The sequence below is a fragment of the Triturus cristatus genome, chromosome 10, assembly GCF_964204655.1.
Source record: "Triturus cristatus chromosome 10, aTriCri1.1, whole genome shotgun sequence".
NCBI lineage: Eukaryota > Metazoa > Chordata > Amphibia > Caudata > Salamandridae > Triturus > Triturus cristatus.
This window is the reverse complement of record NC_140593.1, coordinates 880,311,775-880,334,157: the sequence shown is the minus strand read 5'-3', so window position 1 is coordinate 880,334,157 and position 22,383 is coordinate 880,311,775. Positions and strand designations below refer to the sequence as shown.

The 22,383-nt window shown below is 45.3% G+C and overlaps 1 protein-coding gene across 6 annotated transcripts in view; it reads left to right on the top strand.

Annotated features, from left to right (window-relative positions):
• Positions 1–22,383, top strand: part of NBEAL2 (neurobeachin like 2) — a 737,578-nt gene that overhangs the window by 595,474 nt on the left and 119,721 nt on the right. For 5 of the 6 annotated variants that reach the window (XM_085628557.1, XM_085628556.1, XM_085628554.1 and 2 more), the window contains 5 exons: positions 4,532–4,837; positions 18,847–18,996; positions 19,928–20,085; positions 20,502–20,626; positions 21,843–21,969. In XM_085628557.1, the coding sequence (XP_085484683.1) occupies positions 4,532–4,837; positions 18,847–18,996; positions 19,928–20,085; positions 20,502–20,626; positions 21,843–21,969 (866 nt within the window). The remainder of the gene's footprint in view (positions 1–4,531; positions 4,838–18,846; positions 18,997–19,927; positions 20,086–20,501; positions 20,627–21,842; positions 21,970–22,383) is intronic. The other variant, XM_085628553.1, reaches the window with a different exon arrangement.

Sequence of the window (22,383 nt, the reverse complement as noted above, 5' to 3'; positions counted from 1 at the left end):
AAAACATACGATGGCATAGAAGTCTCTGGCACAGAAGGACACTACTTTGTGTGGCACTGTGCTCCTTATGAAGGGCAAGATGGCATCATTCTCAGTGAATTTAGCCAGTGGCTGAAGTAGACTGGTCCACTGCCCCATGATGTATTGTGAAATGGGTGAAAGATAAAAGTGAACAACACACTAACACCCAGATTGATCAAGAGACCTGATTGAAAGCTTCTGTGTAGTTAAGCACATTATACATATTATTTTAGTAAAATCAAAAGTGTGTGGCTAATACCAGACCCTATGCCTATAAAAGTCTAAGACCTGATACATTACGAATAAAGATCCCGGTTTTATAGTATTTTTTTAATAATATTTCTATCTGTATTCATACATATTTATTTTTGACCATTTTATCAGTATTCATCCTGTTGAAAGCTGGCTCTTTATATACTATTCCAAAGTAAGGTATAGTGTGCACAGAGTCAGTGGATCCCCAAAGGCTTACAGAGGTAAAAGTAGATAGATAATACCTTACTCTCTATTTGTGGTAGTGTGGGCGACCAGTAAGGCTTTATCAGAGGGTAGTGTTGAGCATTTATTGTACTCACACAGGCAAGAAATGATGTCACACACTCAAAGACTGAACTCAGACCAATTGTATTCAAAATATTTCTTTAGTTGTATGTTATTTTCAGAACCAAGCAGGACTTGGTACAGATAAATAGAATTGTACTTTTCAAAGTAGATTGATCAACAAGCAAGCTGGATGAAAATGACTTTTGCTACAGGTTTGTAGAATATTTCAAAACAGTAAGTATTTGTAATTTCTTTGTGTTTACGTTTCGGATTACTTTTTGGAGTACTTTTTGGATTACTTTTTCTACTCAGTGTGATATACCTAGATATCACACTGGGACATTTAGTAGATAAAGGGCAAATAAAACACTTTTGCAATAAAACACAGTTACTTAGGTTTCCATACAAACACCCTCAACACTTAGATGTTTTTCAGAGGAAAACAGTCAATGCAATCCTATAGAGAAAAATTAGGTTATCGGTTTGTAGGTAAGTAAACGGTCTTGAGGGTCGAGTTTCCTGGTTTAGAACAAGTGTTCCCCAAGGGTCAAGTATGCACTCAGAAATCACCCTCAGCGGCACTAGGGCGGTCAGGTGCAGAGTGCCGAGGCCCAATGTTAGGGTATGGGGCTAGGGGGCCGGCGGTTGGTGGCTGCTCTCGGGCAAGCCACTGGGTTGAGGGAGCTAAGCTTTTAGTGTTAAGCTGAGGACAAAGGGGGATCCAAGTTAGCACACAAGGGGCGCCCACAGCGGCACAGGGGCGGCCGGGTGCAGGGTGCTGGATCGGCGTCGGGTGCCCCGTTGTTTTCAATGGGAGATCTCTGGTCGGAACAAGCACTGCAGGTTCTGGCAAGGAGGCTTCCTGGAGGCGACCACCGGTTGGAGAGATGAGATGGTGTACAGACAACCCCCTGCATCTCATCAGTTGGGCCACCCAAGGCCGTTGGGCGTCGGGTGCAGGGGTGTTTTGAGGCGTGGGGTTTCCTTACCAGCTCCGGTCGTGGTCGGGGGACCTTCCAGATAGAGGCTGCAGGCGTCGTCAGGATGCTTGAGGTAGGTCAGGAATCACCAGGGCCCCGGTCAAGGGGGGGACCTCCTCGTAGTGTTGGGCCACTCAAACTCGGGCCGTGGGCATCAGCGTACAGAGTGGTGCAGACTTGCGGATTCAGCTGGAGCCAGAGTTTGGTTCTATGAGCAAGTCTGGTGCTCATGGGAGACATAGTCTTTGTAGAGAAGGCAGGGCAGGTCCTCTGGGTTCTGGTGGGATGCTGGACACGCCGAGATTCCACTGGAGCAGGTCGAGGTCAGGACAGGTTGGTATGGCTAGGGACAAGGCAGTTGGTGTCCTCTTCTTCTTTCTTCAGCATAGTTCTTCGACCCTTCTTCTTCTTGCTTGTCTGAGGAGGCAAGGTTTGGGGTTGCCCCCTAAATACTAAATTTAGGGGCATTTCAGGTAGGTACAGGTCAGGACCAATGGGCCCCTCCCAGGGGGTGGGTACACCCCCTATTATGCCACCCTCCAGTGGGAAGGTGGGCATAAGCCTCACTCTGGTCGGCTTGGTCCCTCCATCTTCAAGATAGCGAGGACTGAGAGTTGTGCTTTTCCTCGCCTCCCCCATCTTAGGGGGGGGGTTGGCAAAGGTGGGCACACCTCTCCTATCTTGGTTTTTCTGACGATTCTCCCTCACAAAGTGGGGGCTAGAACCGGTGGGGACCAGTTGCTGGGAGAAGCAAATGGCTGGGTCAGCTCACAAATGCGGCAAGCCTTTGAAGCTTCCCCTTCGTAGACCCTGCCCATCCTGGGGCAGGAGGTTTAGCACCCCTACCCAGGATATGCTTTGTTTCAGGACCCCGAGAGCGGGAGGTTCTCGACCCAGGGGTCCAGAATCATGTCTGGGGGTGGCAACTGCCGATCAACCAGTCAGCCAGGACACTAGAGTTAGGTTGTTTTTCAGGTGGCATCTCTAAGATGCCCTCTGATTGCATTTGGCATTAAATTCCACACTGACATCAGTGTGGGTTTAATGTGCTGACAAATTTGATACCAAACTTCCCAGAATTCAGTAAGGCCATTATGGTGCTGTGGAGTTCGTAATGACAAACTCTCAGACCATATACTCTTTATTGCTTTACTGTACTTACAATGTCTAAGAATGGACTTAGACACTGTAGGGGTACTGGGCTCATGCACCTGTACCCTCACCAGTGGAATAGTGCACCCAGCTAGAGGGGTGTCTTACCTATACTATAAGCAGTGGGTTGCAGGCATTTTGCACAGGTATGCGTACCATGTCGACTCTTCACTTTTCTCTCCACCAAAATACGCTTTCTGCAAGGGCAGTGTATGTGTGTTAAGGTATAGGGCCCCTAAGGGTGGCACAATATGTGCTGCAGTCCTTAGGGGCCTTCCTTGGTCACAGTGCCCTTGGTACCCCTGGTACCTTTTACAAGGGACTTACATGTGGCCAGAGAGTTGCCAATTGGGGTCGCAAAGGTACAGCTTTAGGGAAAGAACATAAGCCTTGGATACCCGGTTAGCAGGAACCCAGGGCACACTTAGTCTAAGAGCATCAACATCAGGCAAAAAGTGGGGGCCAACCATGCAAAAAGGGGCACTTTCCTACATATCCATATTTTGTGTGTGTTTTGTGACTAAATTAAGTTGTAATAGGTATATTTCCACTTTCTTTATCCAATAAATGTGCACTTATACTTTACTGCCTTGCTTAAGCATATTGCACAGCAAAATACATTATAGAATTGCATCCACATGAAAATATTTGCATTATAGCACAAACATATGTAGTCATTTAAGGAACTGTTGTTTCATTTTCTAATTCTCCATGCTGTCAATCTACACAGCTATTGACACGATTTGTGAATGACATCATCAAGAGTCAATTAAAAGAAGCCCACTTTCTTGTATTTTTAAACTTTTAAAAATAAAAAAACTGATTTTTGTTTGTATTCATCTGTAACAAATCAGTGAAAATTGAAAACTCGGAATGTACTTATGAAGCTGGGCAGAATAAGTGAAAAATAAAATGAAGAGCAGCTCACACAACTGACCTCAAAGCAACAGAACATAGCAGTTTGTTTGTTCTCAGTTCCAAATAAGTAGCATTACGATATTGCAATTTGGAGTGGACCGGTCAGGATATTGAAGTCTCTTTCTGCGTTTGTCTCAGATTTTTGTGATGTTGTTAAGGTGATGACCACCAAAGCCCCTGATTTACCTAAAAACAGTCAGAGGTGGCTCTTTTTCAATCAGAAACTGACGACCTTTAAGGGCATTCTCTAAACCTGAGTAGAAGTATAACTCAGGTGGGCATCAGCTGTATAAATCTGAGATCATAGAGCACACATCATGAGTAGCACAGGTCACAAATTTCCAGTATTTATGACTTGTAAACAGTTTGCTCTACTTGTTGGAAGAGCACACGTCAATTTAAGGACTTCCAACCAAAGTGGTAAGTTGGTTAGAGAGATCTAGGGGCCCACCGAGCCAATCCTGTCAGTGGGATTCAATATGGTCACCACAACTAGGGATCTCCTATCACTCCAGGGCAAAAGTTACCCTTTTACATGTACAAGCATTGCTTTTTTACATCTCTGTGCTGCTGGTACTTCACCAGCGAAGTATTATGCTGAGTAATTTTGGTTTGATGAACCAACTCATCTGCTAACATTTTAGCAATAAAAATTCAATCGGACATCAGTCTCAAATTCAACTAATCAAAGTCCGCCTTTTGCTTTTATAAACTTTACGTAAAGATGTAATAACTGCTTATTTCTAAAGGGGCTGTTTTTGGCTTTTTGTGAAATAATGAGATGTCTGTCATGTGTTTTCCTAAACTACATTTTCAGTATTGTGAAGCGTCTTTGAGAGTGTCTCGGTTTTGTGTTGAAAGTAAGTAGCACATGTGGTTAATGCACCACTTAAAGGTTATTTTTCATTGAACCCTAGATGCACTCCTCCGCATATGTGAAGCTCCACAGCCTGCTGCAGACGGCCTCTATTACGAAGAGAGATGAGGCCTGCTATCTGCTTGGCAAGCTGGAGGCCCCCTTGATGCAGTCTCTCTGTACTAAGACTGAGATGTTCTCGTGGCTGGTGCCCATCATTCGCACACTGATGGACCAGTGCTTTGAGACCTTGCACCTTCAGTACCACCTGCCCTCCCTGCCACCCACTAATGGCAGTCCCACCTTCTACGAGGATTTCCAGGAGTATTGCCGCAGATCCGAGTGGAGGGCATTCATCGAAAAGCACGTAAGCACACCTCTTCTGCCCTCCTGTTGTGATGGATGAAAACTTTTCATTTTTATGTAAACTCACAATATTTACCTTTTCTTTAATAATTAAATATTTGTAACCAATGTCGGTTTTGCTAATTTTGTCTACAGATGGGTGAGATCCAGCATTTGATTGCTTATTTTATTGAGAGATATCCAGAGAGGAAAAGTTAACAATGAATGACAGATTGATAAAGCCTTAGAAGCATATGGTAACATAATTAATTACAGATCTTGTGCTCTACAGATGTCACTAGAAGCCAAGGGTGGCATTATAGGCGAATCATTCAGCAGGATATTTTTAATTGCACAATCTGGTTTGTTTAGATTTGGAGTACCATAAAATATGGTTATTTTGTTTCAAGTAAAGACCTACAACAGCAGTTGTAAATTAGAAATAATTTGTAGTTATATCACAGTTAAAGAAGATGTTTTTCTTTTGATTAGAAGAAATTAGATGCCAAGATATTAAAAGGGTCTAACAGAAGAGAACATTCCTCTCATATGCTTAGAATTCAGGCGTGTCCCCTGCTTGATGATCCTGCCATGAGTGGTCTACTGAGCATGAAACTTGTTTCCTGACTTTTTTCTTTGGCCCTGCCATTACACTAATCCAGAATGTGCACAGAGGCGTAGGACGGACCCTGTTAATGTGAGGTCAGGAACCTGTTCTATGCATGGAGAGGTGGACAAAGCATACCCTCAAAATGGGTATAGAAATACTGTCCATGCCAGGAGTGAGATACACAAAGCGGCAGTGTACCAAATTTTGTAGATAGACCAGGGGCTGGGATGCGCAACAGCAAACACTAAAGCCACGACAAGTCTCCCGAGCCCAAGCGTGACATCCCCAGCCCGCCATTTTGAGAGAGCAGCCTGAGAGCACACATCGTCATGCATCGGGCCCTGGCCTCGCAACCAGGGCCATTCACACGCTTGGACAGAGAGGGCGAGTGATCTCCATCTGCGCCAGCTGAAAAGACCCCTTGATGTCTGACCAGAGGACCCTCTTCGGTGGTGATCTCACTGGGTATAGGCTTGAGGGGGACCGCTGGAGCAAGGCCTCCTCCCTCCCCCGCAGTGAGTGATCTGATTGATGCAGGGGTCTACAGCACTTTGCTCTCCTCCTGCACCCTTCTGTTGCCCGTGACCACCTAGGATTGCCCCCACAGGCAGAGAACAGTGACCGCTTCTAGGCCGACGAGTCTCCGGAAGGCAGGCACGCCATCCCCCACCCGCCCTCTCAGACAGGCACTGCAGGAGCATCCAGCATACTGCATAGAGCCCTAGACCCAGACCCAGGCCATCCACAATGGCACCTGGCCACCGGTGGCATTCAGCCTCCTCCTGCACCGTTTTTATCTGGATGGCCGCAACCCCACCATGTAAAAACACACAGCCATGGAAGGGACTTCCGACGCAGGCAGAAATACCCTTTTCCCCAGGAGCGATGATAAAGCCCCTCCCTTTCTCAAAGACACTTTCCACCCAGTGTCTCAATTAACATTCACTAGAGTAGGAACAGTATCCTCAAAAAATGGAGAGACAAACGAGACCCCTCAGAATAGTCTCTCAACAGCCAACAGGAGTAGGTCCGGGACAAGTAGACGCAGAATATTTGCGTCACCAAAGGAAGCAGGCTTATACAGATAGTTCAGGAGTCTCTTCAAATCATATACACAGACTGGTATTTGGCAGTAGATGCGTTAACCAGCTTCAACAAAATAGCTGGCCGATGCAGGGTAAACAGAGGAATGCAGCGGCCGAGAATGAACGCGCCCTGGGGTTCTCTAATAAATGAATTTGTTAGACGGGAGCCAGACAAGTGTGGAAGTGTCCGGTGATGAAACGCGTCCTCGCGTTTCCAAATACTTACAAAGGGGAAGGCTGGATTCTGGTAAAGCAAGTTTGGCAGTGTCCGAACTGGAAACGCGTCTACAAACACTTGAAAAGGGGAAGGCGGGAACCTGGTAGGAAAAGTGCAGAAGTGTCCGATAAGGAAACGCGTCCTCGCGTTATGATTGGATGCCGTACAGGGGGCGGAACAGTACGGGATCGGCAAAGGGACAGACTTTCACGCAGTAAGTGATGCTAGACCGCGGACAAATCTGAGGTATGAGGCAAAAAATAGAAATAAGACGTAATGCCACTGTAGCGCGTACCCGCGCCTATTAACGACAGTCAGAAGACTGGAAGGGAAAACACAAAACTTTTCCAGGCAGTATTAGCGCGAACTCACACCTGACGAAAGAACGAGGATTTAGAGTGGAGGGGGTTATCCAAGGTACATAGGCAAGCTTCTTAGGGTATCCATAATGCGGAGGAGGAATCCACCAACAAGGTACAAGGCAGGATCACAACTGGAAAGCCAAGCACTGAGGCACCGGAAAGGAAGGCTTAAAAACCCTCCCAATCACGTGACCAGTTCAGGGGCAGTATGGGACAGTACACAACCCTCCTCCCTTACGGTGCATTCTGGGATGGGTAGTTTAAGGACGACACAAGGTACCTGAGCCCTAACAGCATCAAATTAGACCAACCTCTATAAGGAGTGCCTCCACAGTACTGCTTGTTCAGAACTTCCTCAGTCACCTCTGGGGGAGTCCAGCAACTGGTGGGTGCCCTGTGACCCATCAGGAAACCACAGACTTTACAACGCACTCAAGGGGTCTTGCTGGGTGTGCCCCCCCCTACATGCCACTCCGAGCAATGTACCTGTGACTCCTCCCTGTCATCCTTGAGGGCTCCAGATGAGGGTGCCCTCAACAGCCAGCTGGGACTGACTGCCTCCTTGCTCCTCCCGGTGCCTTTGGAACTGTCTAGGCAGTGAGGTGGAGAGTGTCTCCGCCTTCCCATACCCTGCACCAAAACAGTTATGCCCTGTGCCAAAGTGACGTGACAGAAGTCTCCTTGGCAAAGCCTCAACAGATGGACCTGAAAGAAAGCACCCCACCAACAGCGGCTGCGGGATTCTTGTCGGTACCTATTACACAGGACTACTTGGACCAATTCCTGAAGGCTATCTGCTCCAAAATCAGCTCCCTCGAAACTGAATTCAAGTCCTGCCTCCAGGATTGGCTGTGGGACATAGAAATAGGAGACTGTGTGGATGACCTGGAACACACGGCAGACTCTTGGGTAGAAGACTAGGAAATGCTTTAGCGTAGAGTGGCCGCACTTGAGGAATAACAGGTGGAACTGCAGGCCAAACAGGAAGACTTAAAAAATAGGAGCTGCCGAAACAATATTCTCATTTGGGGGGTTCCCAGGGGTGCGGATGGCAAAGACATCATGGCCTTCATGCAGAATTCCTGCAGATGATCCGGGGTGACCTAGAGGCCCCTCACCGGCTCTGGATAGGGCCAACGTGTGTCGTCAGCTCTGGGATGCCCAAACGCTGTCCCAGACGTCCCATGAAGGTCCACATCTCCACAAAAAAGGGGCCATAGACGCATCTATCTGAAATACCTGCATCGCTTTTGGGTGCATGCCTCTACCAAAACATTGGGTGTGGCCATCATGTGCTAGACAGGTTTTTGCTCCACAGTCCTGAAATCTACCAGAGACAAGGACAGTTGTTACGTGAAACTGACTATTCTACGGGGCACACACCCAGTAACCCTCCTTAAAATCTACTCTATCCAATCAGACACAAGATTTCTATCTCAGGGACCTTTTGCGGGAACAGCTTATGAACAAGGTGGGTAACATCATAGTAGGTGGTGACTTTAATCTGGTGTGGGACCCCGAGCTTTTGGGTCACAGAGCTTGTTCTTAATGCTGCATTCTTCCAGGGCATGGTGGTGAGTACTGCTCAGCCTAAACATGACCTTACTGACATGGGGTTGGTGGATGCGTGGTGATACCGACATCCTGACTCACAAGGCTACGCCTTGCATTTGCATGTTCATACTACTGAATCGATTATCTCTTTCTCACTCATTCCCTGCTCTGCGATCTGGAAGCAGTAGCCATATTGGACATATCCATCTCAGCCCGTGCCCACGTGGACCTGGGGTGAGCCCATAACGCTGGCCTTTGTTATGGACCGCCACATTGGAGATTTCCTCCACAACTACTTAGAGACCCAGTAGATAAGACTGAGACCCAAAAATGCATCACGGACTATTTCGACCTAAATGACCTCCCCAAACACGTTGAGATGATTTCAAGGCTACCATTCGGGGGAGGGGGGGGGGTGATTTCAACAGCTGCTATTGCACAAGCGCGAGAGGCTCTTCTGATGGAGTCAGGCCTGGTGGTAAGATTAAAGCCTTCAAGCGCCTTGATCAATCTACTCGAACTAGGCACAGCAAGCAACAACTTGTGATACTACAGGGACAGTTGAGTGCACATAGGACTAACAGTGCTGAGTGAGCCCTTCTGGCTCTGAAGCAGAAGTACTACGAAAGTGGGGGGAAAAGTTGGTACTCTCCTTGCCCGAAAGCTGTGCCAGCAGCATGCCAGGGTCCAGATAGCCAAGATTCGGCCAGGTGAGACGACTTGGGCGACTACCGAAAGGGCTAAGCAACATGCATTCCACAGCTACTACCAAACTTTCTACACCAGAGAAGACTCCCCTCCGTACCTTATAGATTCCTACTTCCATGCCTGTGACTGGGACCTTCGTGACCCACAGCAAGCAGACTTTTTAGACACCTCTATCACCCTACCAGAGCTGCACCAAGAGCTCCCGATCAGGAAGACACCTGGCCTTATGGGCTGCCTGTAACTTTCTACAGAGTATTCATCCCCGCCCTTCAAGATCACCTATTGACACTAATAGACTTGCTCACTCTCAACACGGGACTTACCCCCACTGTGGCAGCTGCCGAGATTGCCTTAATCTCCAAACCGGGCAATGTCCCCACCCTATGCTCCTCCTTCTGTTCCATAACTCTCCTGAATATGGACGCCAAGATCATTATAAAGATTTTGGGGAACAGGCTGGAACATTATCTCCTTGGCCATATAGACTTCGATCAGGTGGGCTTCATCTGCAACAGGCAAGGAGAATAATATTCTCCGGATGGCGTATTTGTCACAGTATCCCCTCGTCTTCTCTCACTAGACGTGGAGAAGGCATTTGACAAAGTCAGCTGGACTATTAAAATTAGTTTAGGCCCGGGAATGATTAATAGGATCGTGATCTTATGTCTGCCGACTGCTACTATTCGAGTTAATGAACAACAAACAAGCCTGATTCACCCAGCTAGAGGCACACGACATGGGTGTCCACTTTCACCCCTACTGTTTTCCCTGGCAGTTGAGCCCCTGGCCATCGCTATCCGGCAGACGGATTTCCAATGCCTCTCTTGCTAGACGTAGAGAAGGCATTTGACAGGGTCAGCTGTTCTTTTCTTCGTGCGGGCCTCCATAAAATTGGTTTAGGCCTAGGCATGATTAATAAGATCATGACATCTTATGTCTGCCTGACTGCTACTATTCGAGTTAATGGACAACAAATAAGCGTGATCCTAGCTAGAAGCACCCGGCATGGGGGCCCACTTTCCCCCCTGCTGTTTTCCGTGGCAGGTGAGCCCCTGGCTATCACTATCCAGCAGAGGGAGTCTATTGTGGGCATTTATTTTGTGGGAACACCCACCAAAAGAAGTCTCTTTGCAGATGCTACCTCCTCCCTGCTTTTGTTCATTGCCTCACAGCTTTTGAGCAGGTCTCAGGTCTTAAAGTAAACATGACCAAATCGTACGCCCTGAACTTCACCATACCTAAGCAGGACCTCCTCACCCTGCAAGCCTTCTTTCTATGAGCCCCTCAAACCATCAGATACTTAGGCCTTAACTTCAACCCCACTTTCACATCTTGGACACAAGCTAACTGGCCAGAATACCAAAAGTCTATTCTAGAAGATTTTGGGCGGTGGAGGATGCTGCACATATCATGGTTGGGCCGACTTAACATCGTCAAAATGAATATCCTTCCTAGAATCTTTGACCTTATCCCATTGTTACCTACCCTCATGCCCTCTGATGACATACCACGCCTACAACATGATGTTTGCACTTTTATCTGGGGAGGTAAATGCTCTAGGCTCTCAAACTCCATTTCAATGCTACCCAGAGTCAAGGTGGGACTAGCTTGCCCTAATCTCCTTGACTAGTATTGGGTGGCTCATCTCTGCTATATTTCTGAATGGGCAGCCCCCGAAAGCAAAAAGCACTACTTTCACATGGACCGAGCAGTAGGTGTTGTCCATGTGGGACCTGGCCTGACTCCCCAAGCATGCCAGACCGAGAAGTGCGTATACTGCCATCTCCACGATGACTGTCCTCAAGAGCGGATTTTGGATACCACCTTCACCTCTCCTAACACACCACTTGCTCATAATCTGGACTTCACACCGGCCTTTGACCCTCACACATTCCCCAGCTGGGGAGCATGCGAGTATCGAATAAATGGAACCAATTATGTATCGAACCAATTTCTCAAAGGCGGTATAGGCCAGTGTAGCTCTCTGTGTGTTAGAAATGTGAAGTGCCCAGTGGCGCTGTTGGCAGTATTGCAGTCACATTAATTTGGTAACAAAGTCTGCCTTACATTGCTCAATTGCTTTCATTGCGTTGAGTGATCTTTTTGAGGGGGAGGCAATTAAAGCAATTGAGCAATACAAGGCAGGCTTTAAAGTTTCCAAATCAATGTGACTGCAATACTGCCAGCAGCGCCACTGGGCGCTTCACACTTCTAACACGCAGAGAGCTACACTGGCCTATACCGTCTTTGAGAAATTGGTTAGAGCATATGTGTCATCAACATGGGGCTTGATTTCTCTCACCTACACACTATGCAGCAGCGGCTCCACACGTACCAATCGCAATGGCAGAATATCTCTGTTTCCCACTGCCTTTGTGAAATGCCCTCTACAGTCTCACACAACATCCCTAAAACGTATGAAAGTATACCTCAGCGTGAGACAGCGTACAAGATCATGGTACTACACACTGACTTACCTTTGCACCATTTACCCTACTGCCTCTGCTCTTTGCTGGCATGGCAACGCTGTACTGGGGGACTTCTGCCATAATTGTGATCTTGCTCTCTCATTCCTACTTATTGGAAGGAGGTCCACAGTCACATCAAAGGTGTTGTGGGCTTCCTACTCCCTATCTCATACACCACAGTTATTCTGGGTATCCGGCCCCTTGAATTAGAGGCGACGACACACACGGACTGGAGACTCATTAGTCATATAATAGGCACTGCAAAATGGCTCATAGTGCTTAACTGGAAGAAATCCACTACCCCGCCCATTGCTCAATTATTAATGTGCCTTTGGCATGTCATGCCTATGGAACTTCTGTATCATAAGTTGGCGCACACTGACACTAACCTGCACCTGGAAACCACTGATTGACTAATTTACCCGTCTACAATACAGCTGTTTCACTCCATTCCATGTCTGATGATTACCCAAAAAATTACATTTGAATAAGAACCAACCTAAACCGGTTCTGAAACCTTAGTGGATGAACATTGCCTGTCTGGAAAATGTGTATTCAATTGTGTTGCAAATAGCCCCACTTTGTTCCATTTCCAAGTTCTTTATCACCAAGGGAATACAGTGCACTGCAGAGAACTCAAATGACAACTTTGGTTATCCTGTAGACACCATCCCTAGTCACAATCTCCTGGAGGTGAGGGGACATTGCCAGAAGTCTGCATTTTTTGCAGGAGGAGCTGAGGGCCAGATTTGAAACCTGCCTGCTGTGAGAGGGTAGGAGTGTTCATGGCCCTGGAGAAAGAGAGTCTGTTCATGAGGAACTCTGTCCTGTTCCTTGTTTGGGAATGGCCATAGAGATAGAGAGGCTGCAAGGGGGTGAAGTTAGGAGTGACCATGTGTGGAAGGCATTCTTTCAGTCCCCCAAAGTGGTTCTGGTTGCTAACCACATCAAGCCTTATGCAAAAATCTAGTATCATTTGAGACCGGCAGTCTGCCATGCCTGAGAGACTGGTGCTGCTGATGTTAGGGTGCTCACCTCAGTGTAGCATTCAGACTCTAATTGGCCTGGCGCCCACAACCGCCATACCAGCATCCCACTGGCAACCAGTCTAGAGAGATTTCAAATGCTGAAGATTGAAGATTTCAGTACGACCCTTTCCAGGAGCTGCTTCCAAGTCTTTACATTTCCAGCTAGGCCGCTGATGCCATGCCAGCTCAGAATCCACGACTGCAAGAGCAGGACCATTGCTTGAATCCATCCTGTACCTGCCCAAGCTGCACCTCCAAGATGCATGTAACTGCAAGCTTGAGAATTGTAAGAGTTCATTCTGCAGACCTTTGTCTGCTAATCAGTCTCTTGTTCTAAGACTTTTTGTGAATAACCACAAGCGGTGGAAAGCAAACTGAACTGTTTGATACATATCCACCTTGGGGGTGATGGAGCAAATTGCACATGTGCCTCATCAGTGCCATGTCCCAGATTCGATGTCAGAAATTACAGACACTGGGCAACTCTGTTACAGGGAAGTAAGGTAGTGAAGAATATAGCGCCTTGAGATCATAAAACAGGTTTTAAACCTTGTGTCACATTCCCCTAATTGCACTGTGTAGTCATTATGTTGTGTGACTAAAGTACTCCATTTTATTCAGAAGATAAGCACTGGACTGGACAATAAATCATTATCTTTATTGGTTGACTGTTGAGTTCTGAGCTCTTATCAACAAAACTACTTCCCTGAGAAGCCTTTGACTGGTCGTCCTCACTCCCATGGGAGTCCAGTGTAGAAAAGGTGTACCTGGTCCAGTTTGCTTAGCTGTACTAGGACAGACTCCAGGACAACATTAGCTAGCAAATTCAACCATCATGGTGGGGGCCCAGTAGCCCATGTCTCCTTGTGTGCCCCAGCCCCCTAAATAGGGTCTTGCAAGGCAGACTGGATTGGTAAATGTAACAAAGGAAGCTAAGTAAATATAAATGTTGAAAACTAATTCTACACATGGGCCCTTATTACAAGGTGAGCTGAACAGGGCAGGGTGTTTACCACATGTGGTAAATGCCATTACACCAGAGTGAGGTATAACTGCTTTTCTGTTTTCTTCAAACAAAAATGAGGCATAACATGCAGAATCGAGTTTTAACACACCAAATTCTACATGTATTGCACTTTTGTTTTCTGGGTGGTGTCCCCAAATGAATTTCAGAGGGTTTGACCTGCCAGATTCTATCAGGGGTAAACTATGAAGGTTTGATAACTGTACCAAATCTGTCTTTTTCTGCATGGTCGTGATCACCCCAGATTTTTCACCTTTGTGGACCCTATTTTTACTGCACTTTACCACTACTTAACAGTAGTAAAGTGTCTATTTTTAGTGCCTGTGCGTCTCCTTTCAAGCATGTGCTATATATTGAAACTCCCTATTTGGCTTATTTGCCTCTCCTATAAATACATTGTAAATGGTGACCAAGGTGCATCTGTGTATACAGATTTAGGGTTGGATCCATGTAAAGCCCGGAAGGTTAGGTCGCAGATGCAATATGAAATGCATCGGAGGCATTGAAAGTTAAATGTCATTTGTGAGCTGCAGGCTATTACACCACCCACATAAATTAAAAAAACATATTTATGCCAGAAGCACCACTGTGCTATGGCTAGGCTGCCATTTAAATGCACTGCAGGGACACATGGCATTGAAAACCGCCAAGTAGATAAAGTCTATTTTATATAGTCACCTTTAAAGGCTGCCTTGTAAGACCACAGGTTAGGATGCTAATGTGTTAACATAGAACACTCTACTTGTTGGGGTTAGTGTGCATTCACAGTGAAATAAAAGCCAAAAGCTAATTCACTGTGTAGGCCTGGCTAGGCTTTCCTCTTATAACTCCAGGTAGGATTAAACCATTTATTTCCAACCTCTGCTTAGGAAACGCTACATAAATGCTTCAAATGTATTCTCAGCTTCATTTTAAATTTTTTACTTCATGTTGAAATCGACTGTTTGATACCTTAAGCAGAAAATATACTTTAGATTGACTGAGCCAGAACTGGCTTAAAACAGAACTTGTTAAAAACAAGTTCTATCCACAAAAAACAAGTCTGTAATGCCTACACTCTCATATTGAATACAAGTTCTAAGGCCCTTCCAAAATATTCCTAAGTGAGGGTTGGAGCTTGTGTAAATCGGGAATTATATCTGGGATGTGTATATCAACCTACAGAAAAAAGGTGTTGTGTCTTAAAAATCAAAAGATGCCTCATGTAAGCAGCCATGAATAGCCTGTTGGGAAATGTTACCAACTGGCTTTGCTTCTCATCATAGGCTTTCTCTGATGCATGCAGGGACAGCCTGTCTGATTTTGAAGTTCTGTGATAGAAATTCTCATCATAGATCTACATAAGGTAGACACTACTCGATTTTCCTAATAGCGTCTGTAAACTTATCCGTGCAGCTAGTTGTGTTGGGTCCTCCACACAAACGAGAGTTCTAAAAGCCCTCTCCAGATCTTTTGACAACCAGTTTAAAATCCACAGTAGACCTTTGGACACATTTTTATCATATAAGCTCTAGGCGCATTGTTAAAAACAAATTACATATCCTGACCAAAGTGTAACAATGGTCAACATGTTTCATTACCAAGAATTGTGCTGAAAATTCATCAGATCAAGAGGACCACACTATCACCCAGTAGTGCAATCCAGCTAAGAAGGAATGAAAGAACAAAAAATATAGAGGTGGCAACCCATATATTTGGCAGACAAAGCAACAATAGTGTTTGTTACAAATTAGCATGCATATTTACCAAATGACCACTGGATAAATGCCTACCAGTGAACAATGGATTCAATTGCAGTGCGCATGCATGCTTTATGAAGCACCTGTCACGAAACAACTAAAACAGCGCTAAATAAAATCAATCATCGGTATGGCTTGCTTTATTGTCAATACCAGATTGAAACTGGATCTCAGAAGCATGTTCAAGAAGCGTACACGCCATAGAAGGTGACAAAGATCTTTAATTAGTCAGAGAACGAGGATGCTAGGAGACTCCAGGGATTTAATTTGGGCTTGATAACCTATAAAAGGACCCTCACATCCATAAAACGGTGGGGAAGCCGAAAGTAAACAAGCATTGGCATAGCCAATAGGTCTCGCTTTTGGGACCTTATAAATGTTTATCCAGAGCTATTGTCTTTGTGTCAGTCGTCCCGAGAGTGTATTGGCGTGAATGAGCAGCACGTAACTAAATTGCTGCATTTGACCAAAAGTCAAACACAATCTGAAGGATTGCTTCACTGTTGCTCACATGCCCAGAGCAAAAGGAATAACAGGGAGATGCCCTAATGTTGTGCCACATGCTGCTACAGTAAAAGAAATGTGCCAAGAACTGTCGTTACAGAGAGACAATTTACAGCAGAACAGATGCTGTCTAAAAGCCTTAGTTTTGTCTGTCAGTCCACATGAAAATTCCCAACTCTTAAAATAGCATTTTTACAGAGTTGACGCAAATACATTCATATTTATCTTATGGCTAAATTCCGAAACTTTGTAAGTCCTTCAAACGTCCCCCCATGAACATTTTCGTAAGTTACTCTCAAATAAAATTGCTAATGTTGCTCTTGTGTTACTAAATTTCCTTCTTTTTACAAGTTCCGATCAAAGTACCTATACAGCATTCTCTTCGAAGATGGCTGCCGCGTTTGTAGCTATTATTAAAGGTCACATTGAAAAGATTAAGCCCCTTAGTTCAATTACAATAAGTCTTGTAAACATGCAGAAAAAAGCATATTCAAAATAAGTATATATAAAGACCAGGAAAAGATTTCCGTTCGCCATTATGGGAAAAAAAAAAAAAATGTTTTACTTCAAAACAAGCAACGTAAACTTTATATTACCTCCGCCCCGATCACGCGATACAGCTGCATGTAACCCTAACACTGTCCCTAAGGTCCGAAAGTCAGTGGGGTTGATCTCAGGCAGGTGTAATAAATAATAAGGCCAGCATTGCAGCATGTTTGGAGCCCTCCGGGGCTGAACGGACAGCTGTTAAAAAATGCAGACGAGGACGGAACCGGGATGGCTTCGGGAATGCAGGTTGCTTTTCAAACAAGCTGCAATAGCTGGAATAAACACCCATGGTTGAAAAGAGCTGGAATAAACATTCTTCGTTGAAAAGTTTAACAACTCGGGCTCAGAGGACAATGGCTTGCCTCTGGTTCAGGAAAGGCCAATAAGTGTTAACTGCTTACCGCTTAGTAGAGATTAGTTATCTTGAGTGGGCTGGAACAGTTTACAGCTTGAGCACTGCCTCTTTTGATTTGGCGATGCCAAGAAGGGCTTCCTCTGTTCATACCCAGGAAACTCCTAGCCAGCTAGGCTCCAGTCACAGTAGGATGGATGCCAATTTGACCCTGCTAGGTAGAAGAGGGGCCAAGAAGCTGAAAACATTCCTGTATAGTGGCACCTTGGACCTGCCATCTTGAAACAGGGGGCTCCTGGGTAATTTTACGGTAAGGCAAATAGAAAGTGTTGCAAAAGGAGGTGTGGGACTGTGAGAAAATTGTTAGGATTGGGAGGTAGCACACCTCTATTCACTGGTAGTACACAGGATAAATGTGGCGCCTCTTTCACCAATCCCTCAAAACATTGCTGGGCCTGGGAAGTATCCATCTGAAGAAGAAGTCTGACTTCTGGTTTCTGCTGAAAGAAGGGTACTCACACAAGGACTCCTGAATCCTGCTAGCACCCACAGCCTGGAACTGCTCTCCATGGGTCATGTGGTGGGCCTCCTGTTTATCTACTTCAGGGATTTGAAAAGCAAAAGGGCCTCAGGTAAGACCCTCTTCTAGTCAAAGGGCTACACCCTACAGGAGTAGTGCCCAGAAGTCAACCTTGAGAACCAAGAGCTGAGGGACTGGCCAGAAGAAGCTTTCCCAGCAGTTGGAGACTTATTCTGGAACTCAACCCCTTGACCTGCACGACCTGCTTGGTGTATCTGACCTCTGCAGTGGACAATAATCTAGGCACAGTTTCAGATGGACCACTTTGTAGCAAACTGTTGTTTTCCTTAGTGCCTGACTTTTTCTAGGTGCTTTTTACCTTAAAACTTTATAAATGTGTACCCTGGCTCCTCTTAACCCATTTTGATGCTTGATGCTTGCAAATGTTCTCTATTTTTGTAAGTGGGTATAAGAGTTTCATTGTGAACTTAATTTTAATATTTTTGGTACTGCCTGAAATTAGCATGCACACTTATCTGGGGATTGCCTACTGCTCATGCCATAACAACCAGAAGTTTAGCGGAGAGTCCCTGAAACCTGTGTTTTGACATAACCAGAGTGGTGTTATTGAGTTGGTAGAGATACCCTCCTCCCACCCTATTTCTGACAATAATTACCACCCAACACATGTGCTGATCCGTGTTCAAAAAGTGTTTTCACAAGCGTCTGAATGTAGCCCTTCCCTCGCAATGAGGGTCTTAATGAGCTCATTTACATGAGCAAATTGATTGGTGCGGCAGCAGCAACTCAGAAAAGCCAATTGTATGTTTCATAGCTTTGTTGACAGTTCTGAGAAGTATGAGAATATTAACCACTGGTCTGTGGTATTTGGAACTACCAAAGCGTGAAATGTTTGTGTTTTGTCTTTATGGCGAATCTTCAGGCTTCATTCAGCTATCTGCTAAATCAAAGGTGGAAAGTATTTAAGCAACAGGCCACTTACCTCTAGATGAAGATCCACTGTGGACACAAACAGATGTGTTATTATTTGAAACCCTTTCCAAAGGTTAATGCTGACCACATCTAGAAAAGGGGAAGAAATGAATTTACCTGTGCACATAAAGCAAACCGTACCATTTTCTCAAAGTTGTTGAAGCAAATGTTATGGTCAATACCAAGGTATTTGTGATTGGGGGCTAAATCCAAACATGATGGAAATGAAAAAAAGTCTAAGCTGCATTCCTTTTAGACTGCTACTATTTTGGTGAATAATTCTGTGTGGGTATTTATCCCTCATCATCCTTTTGTTAGGTGCAGCCCGCCATGTCGCAGTTTGAGATGGATACGTTTGCCAAGAGCCATGACCACATGTCCAACTTTTGGAACTCCTGTTACGATACCCTGATGAGCAGCTCCCAGCGCCGGGAGGCTGAGAAAGCGGAGAGCCGGGCCCGGTTTCAGGTGAATGCATGGAAATGGTGTTGGGAATAGCTGGAATTGGCTTGCACTTTGACTATTTCCACATCTCATCTCCTAAATCTTTTCCTGGTCATTGTATGGGATGGCGGAAGCTTCTCTTTGTGCCATATGCCAAGTAGAGTTGCTAGCTGTGTGACTTTAGATAAAGGTTCAAAGCATTATGGACAGTTATTGCCCACACAATGTGATGTATACCATTTATCTTAAATTAATATAGTGGCTACATTGGTGAATATCTAAGCAGTTCCTAAATTAAAAAAATCCTCCTAGGGACATAAAGTTATTGTAACACTTTTTCTTATCTTATAAAAGGTGGACTAAATAGTAACTGTGGCCTTGTTGCAATTTTCTGAACATTTTCACTTGAGTCCTACTGGTACAGAGTGTAAATCAGGCTATCACTTTAATTAAATTGAAGACTGAGTTCCATAGTTTTGCTCCTGCCCATTTTACTGTTCCACAACATATTTCAATTTGACGCGGCTTGCTGGTCGCATTTTTAATGGAGGCTAGGCCTTTGAAAAAACAGTGAGACTGCCCCATAAGAAAATGTTATCATTCTCACTGAACTCACTAAAGCTACAGGCTGGAGTAGTAATTTTCACTTGGTGCCATCATCTGTGTGGTCATCATGCAAACACTGTATCCCCACAGACGCACATGACACAAGTCATCAGAGCACCACAGGAGCACAAGGGGTGTAGACAGAACATTAGACAGAAATGCTAGACACTGGGTACAAATGTGGAACACACAGACACACAAACGATGCAGCAGACTCTGGATGCCACAGTTGCCCCTGGTGCTGGGTCTTGCTTCCCTGCCTTCTGCACATTGGCAAGTGTGTGTCAGACTCATTTGTCTTGATCTCTAACTCTGCCGTCCTTCTCATTGGTCTCCTATCCTTTCCTAGGATCTGGTCCTGGAGCCAGTAATGAAGCGGGCGAAGTATGAAAGCTTGCGGTACGCAAATCTTTTGAAGCAGATTGGCTGCCACCACAGTGCGGTCCTGCGGCAGTGGAAGTCTCTTCGTCGGCTTCTGACGTCTGCACGTGGAGCCTGGGCTGAGCGGTGAGCGGTTATAAATGTGTCAAGACACGAGATAGGAAGTATGGCTGAATGGTGAATTGTAACGCCAAATGACTTCAAAGTATAGAAACACTTACATTCTATTCTTAGGAGAATAGAAAGACTTGGTAGGCTTTGGGGGCCTTTTCTGCCGTTACTCAGTGTGCATGCTTAAATGCAGGTATATCTATTATAGCTTTATAGCCTACCATAGCAGGCTATACCGGCCTTTAAAGGCTGGCTCCAGCGCTGGGCTTCTACCGTCCATTAGAATACTGGCGCACTCCATTGTCTTCAATGTTGTCCCACATTCCAAAGTTCTAATATTGATAATGAATGCTGTTGCGAACAATGATCGATGCTTGACAAGTGTCATTAAAATCAATTGCCCTGCTCTTTCCTACCTTCCTCCATGCCAGCAGCCCTACTAATGTGAAGTGGAAGTTGTCAAGTGCTGAAACCTACTCCAGAATGAGACTGAAACTGGTGCCAAATTACAACTTTGATCCTCACGGCGAGGCGAGCGCCCTGCGGGACAATTCAGGTGAGAGAATACATGATGGCTGCAGGAGAGCTAACACTGCAGGTTTAAACTAAAACCACATCATTTAAGGCAGAATAAGAAAAAAAGTTCCCGTTGTCAGATGTTTGGAATTGTAGCTTGTGAGGGAAAATCCTGGCGCTACTTTAAATATAACCCAAAGAACTGAAATGCTGGCCTTATAATGCTGGCCTTCTTTTCAACCATTTCTACTTTGTCCCTAATGTCATGCCATAGGCTATGGGTGCCCAGTGCAGGCCTGTACTTCACATGCCTTGGTCAACAAAATAATCCTGTTGTATCACAATTTAGTGACCTATATAGGTCGGTCATGGGAAGTCAGTCAGACCTGTTAAGCTCGCGGCCCATGTAGTATTTAATAGATCTCACTTGTTAACTCGACCTAACTCACTTTCAAATGGCTGAGGGACTCAACTAATCGAGTATTAGAACTTGAGTCTGCCTACCTCATTGTAAGGCAGTTTAATTTAGTAAGCTTACTTGACTAGTTTGGAAAAATTCTCTCTCTTGACAGTACCAGCTGGAAGGCATCCTTCCTCACTGTCTGCCTAATTTCTAATCCATTCGGTTTCCCTCTTTACCCCTCCCACCTACTCCATGAGACAGCCTGACCCACTGTACCTGTCAGACTTCTTGCGAGACAGCCCCACTTGTTCTTAAGACTGTTCACCCTAATAGATGGCTATCTCACTTGTGTCTGTTTAACTCAGCGGAAGATGGTCTTAGTAGGTCTGCCTAAAGCATTGAAGGATATTCTCACTCCTCCTTGAGTCTAAATCACTCACTACATTGTGTCAGTGGCCAGAGTTTTCTGTGGGGCCTCACTTATTGGATGGCGTTTTCATTAGGTGACCCTTTTAGTGGCCGCCTCTCTCATCCTAAACAGAATATGGATGCTCATGTCATATGTTGTATTTTGTTCTTTAATGAAGGCATTCAAATGTGTGGTTGGGTGGCTGTCTAGATTTATCAGGCAAGTGGGATTCTCCAGCTGTTCTTCCAAGGCCATTTGAGATCAGTTCCTCCCTATATTTCACCCACACTTACCTTTTCAGCAAGCCCTGACACACGCTAAAGTCATTTTCCTTATTAAATGGGTGCAAGTGCATATGCACGGTTCTTACTTGAGTGGTCACACTTGGCTGGAAGGGAAGACTCATTGACGTTTTAGAATTCATGCGATCTTTGTATTTGTCAGGAGGCGACCACCTCACAAACCTCACAGAGCCCCTGCCATTGGCTGTAGCGAAAGAGGCAAAGGTCAGCGAGATGGAGGATGACCAATTGGGGGACGAGGATCTGAAGTTTCTGGATAACCTTAACCAGTAAGTTGTCCTCCTCATGTTGTGTGCGTTCTGTTGCTTCAGTGACTGTTGAAATAGTGGAGCAGTTGTGTAGTTTCAGTCGCCTTTTTTTAGTACAGAAAGGCTACTGCAGTAATCAATAATTCCACAGATTGGTTTGACATTTTAGCAAGAAAGTTTTCTAAAAGCCACAGAAAACTCTGAAACGTGACCGGTGGTGCGCAAGGGACATAGTGTCATGTATTTGTTTACATTGGTTGGAAAATGCTTGATGTTGTTACTGACCTCTACTGGTCGTTTCTATCAAGACAGTTAAATAGAGGTAGTTGAACAGAAAAAAAAGTCCCTAAGCGGAAGCAAACAAGTCCTAGGGCTGATCTCCAGAGCCCACAAAGTACATACACATATAAGTATATACTAAAGTACATACAAGAG